The following is a 10,925-nucleotide window of genomic DNA, read 5'->3' on the forward strand; positions in this document are numbered from 1 at the left end:
ATCCAGATATGCGTCCTCTTTGCTATCCGCTATTATTTCCTCACGGCCAGCTGATCTTTCAGACTGGAACTCGACTGGCCAACGCAATAACTGGCGAAGAACTAGATGATAGAGGTTGCACAACAGATGACGCACGAGGAGACAGCGCAATGAATACGCATCCGTTGCAGAAAATTCACGCGAATGTATCTCGGAGAGATTCCATTGTATTCCATATGTATCAGCGGCGGCAAGATTTGCACCACTTCTTGTTTGACGTAAGACGTTTGGGTCAGACTTATCTGATTGACGAGTATCTGGCTTGTGAAAGTGACCGTCTCAACTATGTGCGCATGCGTTTCGAGAACAAGCGAATCGCACGGCATTCTGATCTCGTCGAGTTTTTGAACAGACAGTACGCTGATCGAGGTGTTCGAGTGGGAAAACACATACCCTTACCAGGTTCGTTAAGTTAATCTATATATCCCGAATTGATAATTATCACAGTCGAATCATGCACCTTCGTTGTGTCAAATGTATGTATGCATGCAAGCAAGAAGCAAGGTGCAATTCATACTTTCATACTCGGTGGTCTCAAATTTTGCAGTTAATAGGCCTCTTAAGACAAAGATACCTCCTTGTGCGAGTAACTGTCGCTGTTATAATTGTCGAGTCTAAATCGGGACAAATGTCGCAGCGAAATGATGATCGGCATACTGCTCGATTATCGCAGAAGTCCAAACTAATATATATATATTTTTTACCAGGTAATTTCACAGGCAGCAACAAACATACGGCACATCTTTTCCACAATACGTGTGCATTGTTCAATGCTATTGAAGCCCCGCACTTTTTTCTTACGTTCACGGGCAATCCCAATTGGCCAGAGATCAAAGAAAATCTACTTCCAGGGCAATGTGCTTACGATAACTCACCGTTGATTGTCCGCGTGTTCAAACAAAAAAGTGATCTCTTTATGCAGGCCATCAAGGATGGCGCAATTGGCAAGGCCCTGGCCTGGGCATACCATATTGAATTTCAGAAGCGTGGAATGCCTCACTTGCATCTGCTGTTAGCCTCTGATATTCATATTGCATCCCCAGAAGAGTTGGAAGAATGGATTTCAGCGGAGCTGCCAGAGCAACCAGATCCGAATGACGCCGATTACAACATAAAAAAACGATACTTGGATCTTGTTGTGAAGCATCATATTCATGGGCCTTGTGAGGCACCAACGGGTCATGATCCCTGGCCTTGTCGAGCTGACAAATCAAAAATAGAGGCACAAGGAAAGTGTTCGAAGTGGTATCCAAAGGATTTTTCTGCAGAATCCATTATCACAACTCAAGGATACGCTGAGCCAAAAAGACCAGACAATGGTAGACATCATGTTTTTGGAAGCGCTAAAAACGCACGAATAGCTACGAATCAGCATGTTGTTCCACACAATCCCTTCCTATCTATGCTGGTCGATGCGCACTGCAACGTTGAGTGCATCAAGGCTCCTCATTCCGCAATGATTTACCTTTTCAAATACATTAACAAGGGTTCAGACCAAGCTATCGTGCAGTTTAGAGAGCAACTCGTTCAGGCAGCAGTTCAGGAAGGACGGGAAGAGATTGTCATTGACGAGTGCGTGGAATATCAGCAGATGAGATTTATGACGTCTTGCGAAGCAGCTTATCGTTTGCTGGGCTATCCGCTATGGGGAATGTCCCACACAATTGTGGAATTGAAAATTCACGAGCCCGACAAGGAGACGATCATGTTTGAAGACGAGGACGAACAACAGGCGCTTGAACGAGCAAATAGCCGAAAAAACTCGTCACAGTTGACTGCATACTTCAAGCTGTGCGCGAGCAATCCACAAAATGATAGCTTAAGCTACCTTCAAGTGCCCACGCGATTCACGTGGAATGCGACTACGTATTGCTGGACTGATCGAAAGCAACGTACATGCGACATCATTTCCCGAATTCGCTGGGTTCATCTGCAACACAAAGAATTGTTTGCGATTCGAGTGCTTCTATACAACCGCACGGGTGTGATATCATTCAAAGACTTGCGAACAGTTAATGGTGTAACATGCGATACCTTCTACGAAGCTGCTGCTGCAAGCGGACTACTTGAAGATGAAACCGAATGGGATCAGGCTATGGCTGAAGCAGTGCGCTTCCAACTACCTGCATCTGCAAGGCGCACGTTCGTTATCATTTTGTTGCACGCTACCAACTGCGACTACTTGGCTTTGTGGGAAAAGTATAAGGCGTACATGATAACCGCAAATCTACGACGTCCTGCCGCAATAATGGAACAGCTGGCACTTGCGCACATCGAGAGCATTCTGTCGCACTATGGCAAAACGCTTCACGATTACAATTTGCCTTGTGTTGACCACGACGAGATCGATGCTCAGCAGCAAGAAGAAGCAGCCGAGGCAGCTGACGGATTGTGGCAACGCGCCGCGGCCACTATGAACTTTGAGCAAAAGGCGCTTGCTGACAAGTTTCTGCAGTTGTTGGATTATCCAAAGGTTGGAAATGGGCGGTTCATTTTCTGTCAGGCATCGGGAGGGACAGGTAAATCGTTCACATTCAACGCCGTTCTCAATGCTGCTGAAGCGCGAGGCAAAAAAGTATTGGCAGTGGCTTCGACGGGCATTGCAGCGCAGCTGCTGAAAAACGGCCGCACGGCACACACGGCGTTTCAGCTGGGTCTGAACCCAACGGCTACCACAGTTGCAAATATTGAAGGACAATCGAAGAAGGCTGCACTTTTGCGCGATCTTGATGGCCTCATTTTTGACGAAGCAGTGATGGTTTCACGAACCCTTCTCGAATTGATAGATCGCACTCTACGCAGTTTTGCGTTACCTGAAAATCGAACGTTTCCTTTCGGAGGAGTAGCAGTTATGCTGGGAGGGGACTGGAAGCAACTACTACCTGTTATTATCAAGGGTTCAGAGCAAGCCGTCATCCAGTCTACCCATAGATTTAGTTATTTGTGGCCTTTGTTTCAAACGTACACTTTGCGGACAAACATGCGGGCAGATGCCGGTCAGCGAGAGTTTTCCGAATGGTTGGAAAAAGTCGGCTCAGGCCACTTACAAGTTTCGGACTCCGATCATGGTTCAGAGGAGTACATTTACATCGAGCCAAACATGGTGATGGATAATGAAAAACAAGTGATCGACTGGGTTTTTGACGGCGACACACTCCACAATCCGTTCTTGCTGGCTGATGTTGTTTTGTTGACGGTACAGAACAAACGTACAATGGAACTTAACGAAATTATTATGAGTAAGTTCCATGGTCACGAGCACGTGCTTATGGGTAGCAACACAATCGTTGTCAAAGATAATCAGAATCCAGATATTCCTGTGCTGCAACCAGAACACGTGGCTCATCGTTTACCTAACGGTTTTCCTCCCACAAAGTTGATTCTCAAGAAAGGAGCAGTCGTGATGCTGCTACGAAATTTGGACGTCACCAACGGACTTTGTAACGGTACTCGGTTATTGGTTAAAGAAATTTGTAGTAACCGCCTCCTGCGATGTGGACGTATCAGTCAAGTTTCTGATTCAGATGAAGATGTATTGATTCCACGAATTGATTTTAACTATGAGAGTGAAGACGGTATGGAGTCATTCAAGCGTCGTCAGTTTCCTGTAAGACCGGCCTTCAGCATGACTATTAATAAGTCGCAAGGACAAACATTCCGGAAAGTTGGTATTGTTCTATACGAGCCTGTGTTTTCTCACGGTCAATTATACGTGGCTTTATCGCGCGTGCGAAACCGAGACTCTCTGCGTATTGCCACTCCTGGATTCAAAGCTGTTGCTCGCCTTGGTCGGTTAGACGAAGTCTTCGTGCGTAATGTCGTTTACGGCGAAGTGATAGGAAGAAGTGATCCAACAAACAATTCAGGACTTTAAATAATTATTTCCAATAAATAAAAGCTGTGCGTAAGTATTCATTGCAGAATTAATCGTCAAATTACCTACTGAAGGCAACCAAATCTAAGTACACATACCCACACACACACGGGAAACTTATGAAAACATGGGACTGGGCCGCTAGTATCTGAATAAAATATCTGGAAACACGGGAAGTAAAAATGAAAGAGGAAAAATAAAAAAGTTACTAGAGTGAACAATTGAATGCGCGTTTCATTGGTTAAATCCGATTCCATCCGGAAAATACGAATACAACATTTGGCGACAGAGGTTGGAAACAACAGAAAAGTGTTTCGATACGGGTTTTGATTGAATTCGTGCGGGAGAAACGTGGAAAAAAACATTCTGCATATATTGCCGTGAAAAAACGGGGAAGCCATAAAAATAGCAAGCGGAACAAATAAAACGGAACGAAGAAAAAGTGCGCGAAGCGGACTACAAATTGTCCGTCGGAAGAAGTATTATGGAACCAGTAAATTCAGGCTTACCGAGGTTTGATCCGAGCGACACCTCCACCGTTTCAAACCGATGGAAGAAGTGGAAGCGGTGTTTTGAGATATTCTTGGAGGTAAACAATGTTACCATAGCAGAGCGAAAACGTTCATATTTACTACACTACGCCGGCAGCGACGTGCAAGATATTTATTTCAATCTGAAAGGAGAAGATGAGATACAAGTTCCGAACGGGTCGGATATTTACAAAGAAGCAATTAAACTACTGGATGATTACTTTTTGCCGCTGAAATGTTTACCAAGAGAGCGACATATTTTTAGAAATCTGGAACAAGCGGCGGATGAATCATTCGAGAAATTTGTACTACGCTTACGTGAACAAGGAAATTTGTGCGAGTATGGAGAGTGGCTAGAAGAAAACATCAAGGAGCAAATTTTCGAGCGAGGACACTCTGACGAATTGAGAGCCAAGATCTTAACGAAAGGTAACATGACGCTTGCACAGACAGTAGAGATGGGTCGTTCACTTGAGACCATCGCTAAGCATCGACGAAATCTACAGAAGCATGAAGAGGTAAATCGCATTTCTAGCTCGAGGGAATGTTATCGGTGTGGCCGCCAGGGCCATTACGCAAACGACGAAGACTGTCCGGCACGTGACAAGAAGTGTGAAAAATGTAATCTACTGGGACATTTTAAACGATGTTGCAAAACTAAGCCGAAAAATTCACGCAAGAACAAAGAAGGTGGAAAGAAAAAAGTACGTCAAATCGTGAGCGATAATTCAGACACTGAGGAAGAGGAATGTCGAGATTCAACATCTGAAGATGGAAATAACGTCAACTTTGTGTTTGCAACCAATCCGGACCAAAATGAAATGGTTAAATGTAAGATCGGAGGAGTAAAATTGAATTGGACGATCGATTCCGGAGCAGGAGTTAACGTTATTAGCAGTGAAACATGGAAGTACCTGAAGGATCATGAAGTGAAGGTTCATTACCATACCGGTCATGTTTCGAAAACATTATTAGCTTACGGGAATAATAAACTATCGGTAAAAGGGATGTTTGTTGCAGAAATTGCCACCAAGAAGTCATCGATAAGAGACAAGGTGTATGTCGTCCGCGAAGGCGGCAATAACTTACTGGGACGGAAGACTGCAATGGAACTGGGTATCCTTAAAATAGACACATCTATTTGTGCGGTTCAGTCGAGTGAAGAAAAGATCGGGAAGGTGAAGGATGTCCTCGTCACCGTGCAGGTGGACCCAACAGTCAAACCAGTTCAACACACACAAAGTCGTGTTCCGATTCCTCTGCAACCGAAAGTTGAGAGAGAAATAGAGAAGTTATTGAAGCAGGATATAATTGAACCAGCGCCACGAGATTCGCCGTGGATATCTCGTCTGGTAGTTCGACCAAAATCCGGCACCATAGACGAAGTTCGCTTGTGTGTTGATATGCGTGAGGCGAACAAAGCGATTATTCCACAGCATCACCCATTACCCACATTTGATGACATAATTCCACATTTGAACAATTGCAAAATTTTCTCTAAGATCGATCTTAACAAGGCGTTTCATCAGATTGAACTTGCAGAGGAGTCCCGTGCAATAACAACGTTCGCTTCACACAACGGGTACTACAGGTACAAACGCCTCACTTTCGGCATGAATTGTGCGTCGGAGGTGTTCCAAAATGTGATTGAGCGAGTTCTAGCCGGAATACCCGGAGTGAAAGTCTTTATAGATGACATTCTGGTGTACGGTAAAAATCAAGAACAGCATGACAAAGCTCTTTCCATGGTCTTGAATCGCTTGAAGGAGTATGGAATTACAATAAATGAACGAAAATGTGAATTTGGACGAACCCAAGTAACGTTTATGGGACATAATCTGAATGGAAAAGGAATTAGCCCATCGGAGGAAAAGGTCGACTCCATTCGTCGATTTCGCAATCCTGAGAATGTAGAAGAAGTGCGCAGCTTTCTCGGATTAGTGAATTACCTAGGTAAATTCATTCCGAATCTTTCTACGTTGACCGCGCCGTTGAGAGAGCTGCTTCACAAAAATATACGGTTCAAATGGTGCAATAAACACACTGAGGCATTCGAAAAAGTGAAGAAGGAGCTGGCAGACCCGAGGAACCTGGGTTATTATTCGCCGTATGATGAAACAATTCTGATAGCCGACGCAAGTCCTGTAGGACTGGGAGCAGTTTTGCTTCAGATTAAGGAAGGAAAGAAAAGACCAGTGTGCTACATCAGTAAAGGATTGTCATCGGCGGAAAGAGGCTACGCTCAAAACGAAAGAGAGGCCTTAGCGCTAGTTTGGGCGGTGGAGAGATTGGAGCCATACCTCCGTGGATTAACATTTAAGTTAGTAACCGATCACGAACCTTTGAAAGTAATTTTCAATTCAAAGCGGAAGCAGTGCTCGAGGATTGAGCGGTGGGCCCTAAGACTGCAATCATTCCGTTTTCAAATTGTCCATATTCCAGGGAAAGCCAATATTGCGGATCCTCTATCAAGACTTCCGAAATTTCGAGAATGTACTACATATGATGGAAAGGGAGAATCTCAACTACTTGCTGTGTTGGAAATATCAAGGCCGGTGGCGCTTTCGTTGAACGAAATCATTAAGGAAACGGTGAAGGACGTACAATTAACTGCAGTAAAGGAAGCGCTTCGTATTGACAGATGGAGTGAGGATCTGAAGAAATATCATCCTTTTCGTGAGGAATTGAGTGAAATGAACGGAATAATAATTCGAAGTGACCGAATAGTGGTGCCAGTCAATCTCCGACAGCGTGTGCTGAACCTTGCACACATAGGACATCCGGGAATCGAAAGGACAAAACAACGCCTCCGCAGCAAAGTGTGGTGGCCGAACGTAGACAAGGACGCAGAAAAGATGGTAAAATCTTGTCTGGATTGCCAGTTGGTGACAGGAACAATAACACCAGAACCTATGAATATTCGCGAACTTCCTCAACAGCCATGGTACGTGTTGGCAATGGACATATTAGGCCCGCTGCCATCCGGCGACTCGATCCTCGTTTTGATTGATTTGTACAGTCGATTCCGTATCATAGATGTACTTCGATCAACAACAACTGATGATATATTAAATCGACTGGGCCATACATTCATGAGAATGGGAATTCCAGCAGTATTGATTACCGACAACGCTCGTAACTTCACCAGTCAGAAGATGGAAGATTTTTGTAAAGTTCATGGCATCCAGCTTAAGCATACTACTCCATATTGGCCACAGGCCAATGGAGAGGTAGAGAGACAAAATCGCACCATTCTGAAGACATTGAGAATATCTGCGCTAAATGGAACTGACTGGAAAAGGAATTTGGAGGAGGCAAACTATGTTTATTCCCTAACAAGACATCCGGCAACTGGACGCTCACCAGCAGAAATTGCGTTGGGCAGAAGATTCCGAGATTGGATTCCACAGATTCCGGAATTAATTCACGAGGATGAAGAGATCAGAGACTGTGACAAAATTTATAAGAGCAACTCTAAGAAATATTTCGACTCTCATCATAAAACGAACAAGGTGGATCTTCAACATCAAGATATAGTTCTAATGCGTAACCTGTTACCACAAAATAAACTTTCGCCAATGTTTCACGCTAATCCTGCTAAAGTGATTGAAAGGCAGGGTAACAGTGTGTTGGTGGAAACAGGAGATGGTAGAAAATATCGCAGGAATTCCGCTCATCTCAAGAAACTACAACAAAGCCAGGATAGTTTCGCTGGCCAGCAACATACAACCGTTGAGGAATCCGATGTCGCTGAGAGTAACGTGGATTGGGGCACCCCATTTCCATCATCGCATCAGACTTCCAGCACACCTATCGTCAACGATGAGAGGTCACAACGTGAAGGCACACTAGAGAGACCGAGGCGGGAGGCTAGACGTCCTCTGCGGTACGATGACTTTGAACTAGAGTGAAATAATTCGAACATAAACCACTAATTGACAGAAAGAGAAATATGTTGTATCTGAATAAAATATCTGGAAACACGGGAAGTAAAAATGAAAGAGGAAAAATAAAGAAGTTACTAGAGTGAACAATTGAATGCGCGTTTCATTGGTTAAATCCGATTCCATCCGGAAAATACGAATACAACATACCCTATCGGGAGGACTAATTTCATCTACAGGTCAAAACAAACAACATGTACTGAAAAACTTACAGAGGGTCAAACTAGTCAGATACAACGTTTTCTTTTGTATCAAATTCTAATTACTGCAATAATCGAAAAACTGATTGACGGAATTTGATTTTTTCCGGATTAGTGACGAGATTCCCTCGTTTTCCCTAATATTGTTTGAATTCCCTGATATTCCCTGATTTTCAAGGATTTTCATCCTGTTTTATTTGATCATTTCACCTTTCAGGACATGAAAAAGCAGTTTTTCTGCCAACGCTATTCCGGTTGTAGATTTTTTTTTCATGTTACTTTTCCTAAATGGTTACGATTTCCCAACGTATTGAAATGTCATAAATTTTAAAAATGCATGTCTCCATTTCGTTGAGTTTGCCACGGTATCATTATACGTCTTACTTTGTTAGATTGAAAGGGTTTTCTTACTATAAATAAAATCGCAAAAAAATAAAGCGCGGTCGTCGTGAACAGTCGTAAACGGTCGTAAATGGTCGTATTCTTGACGTAAACACAAACAGAGTGAGAGAGCGAGCAGCTGCGATGTGTTTTTTGTGTGAGAACGAGCCAGCACCCGCAGTACGCAGTGTGTATAACACTGCCCCGTCCCCCCAGCATACAGCACACAACAGTTTGTTCATTTTATCACTGCGCGAAGTGTGCGCGTCTGCGTGTGTGCATGTGTTCGTTTGTGCGTGTATGTGTTTGTGTGTGCGTGTGTGTGTGTGCGTGTACGTGTGTATGTGCGTTTTGGTTAGTTGGTGGCAAGGCGCTTATATCAATGTAGAACAGGTGAAGCAACATCATCACTTCAATAAGAAGGGGATTACGGTTTGTGGAGCGGGGGTTGTTTGTTTTGTTATTACTACGATACGTCATTTTTGCATTTTTACATGCGAGAGTAGTGGAAAAGAGAATGAAATCTTACTATAAATAAAATCGCAAAAAAATAAAGCGCGGTCGTCGTGAACAGTCGTAAACGGTCGTAAATGGTCGTATTCTTGACGTAAACACAAACAGAGTGAGAGAGCGAGCAGCTGCGATGTGTTTTTTGTGTGAGAACGAGCCAGCACCCGCAGTACGCAGTGTGTATAACACTGCCCCGTCCCCCCAGCATACAGCACACAACAGTTTGTTCATTTTATCACTGCGCGAAGTGTGCGCGTCTGCGTGTGTGCATGTGTTCGTTTGTGCGTGTATGTGTTTGTGTGTGCGTGTGTGTGTGTGCGTGTACGTGTGTATGTGCGTTTTGGTTAGTTGGTGGCAAGGCGCTTATATCAATGTAGAACAGGTGAAGCAACATCATCACTTCAATAAGAAGGGGATTACGGTTTGTGGAGCGGGGGTTGTTTGTTTTGTTATTACTACGATACGTCATTTTTGCATTTTTACATGCGAGAGTAGTGGAAAAGAGAATGAAATCTTACTATAAATAAAATCGCTAAAAAATAAAGCGCGGTCGTCGTGAACAGTCGTAAACGGTCGTAAATGTTCGTATTCTTGACGTAAACACAAACATAGTGAGAGAGTGAGCAGTGAGCAGCTGCGATGCGTTTTGTGTGTGAGAGAGTGTGTGCGTCTGCGTGTGTTCGTTTGCGTGTATGTGTTTATGTGTGCGTGTGTGTGTTTGCGTGTACGTGGGCGTGTGCGTTTGCGGGAGTGTGTGTTTTGGTTAGTTGGTTGGTTGATGTAATCAAAAACAGTGTGAGAGAGTGAGCAGTCAGCCGCTGCGATGCGTTTTTTTGTGTGTGAGACTGTGCGCGTCTGCGTGTGTACATGTGTTCATTTGTGCGTGCATGTGCGTGTATGTGTTTTGTGCGCGTTATGTTGGAGGGCACTACCTAATCGGCGCTCCGTTGGGAAGCGAAATCCTGCGAGGGTGGCTGTGACGGGGCGCGTGTCAAGTTGGAGGGCGCTTCCTAATCGGTGCACGTCTCGACGGGTAAATGGATGCCTGCAAAATGGTCATAAGCGCAGTGGAGAGCAACGAATGGTGAATAAGAATATAGAGAAAAAGGGAAGGATCAACGCTAGCTTGCGTTGAAAACTCGTGAAGTGCATGAGCACAGCCGCCCCCTGAAGTAGTCGCCTAGATGTGGTCCCGGGGGGAATGAGGCTACGAGTAGAGGGCTTGGTTTTTGTGGGTGCGATCCCCACTCGACGTCTGGGTTATCCCTTCCCAGATAAGGCTGGAAGAGCGTTCCTCACCTCTATAAAAAAAAAGAGTAAAGAGATTAGAGAAAGTAGAGAGTAGAAAGAGTAGAGAGTAGAGAGTAGTGAGAGTGGAGAGAAAGTGGAAAGTTTAAAATAAAGAGCAGAGAGTGGAGAGAAGAGAGAACAAAGTACAGAGTAGATA

General features: G+C 44.3%; 1 protein-coding gene across 1 annotated transcript; it reads left to right on the forward strand.

Moving 5' to 3' along the window:
• Window positions 1-4,397: 4,397 nt before the first annotated feature.
• On the forward strand, window positions 4,398-8,354 carry LOC129773537 (uncharacterized protein K02A2.6-like). Its single transcript, XM_055777150.1, has one exon. It carries the CDS (start codon window positions 4,398-4,400, stop codon window positions 8,352-8,354), a length of 3,957 nt encoding a protein of 1,318 aa, XP_055633125.1.
• Window positions 8,355-10,925: the final 2,571 nt, after the last annotated feature.

Source organism: Toxorhynchites rutilus, chromosome 3 (genome assembly GCF_029784135.1).
Source record: "Toxorhynchites rutilus septentrionalis strain SRP chromosome 3, ASM2978413v1, whole genome shotgun sequence".
NCBI lineage: Eukaryota > Metazoa > Arthropoda > Insecta > Diptera > Culicidae > Toxorhynchites > Toxorhynchites rutilus.

Bases quoted from the DNA above. Each gene is read 5' to 3' on its own strand.
- LOC129773537 (XM_055777150.1), top strand. From the start codon at position 4,398: ATGGAACCAGTAAATTCAGGCTTACCGAGGTTTGATCCGAGCGACACC.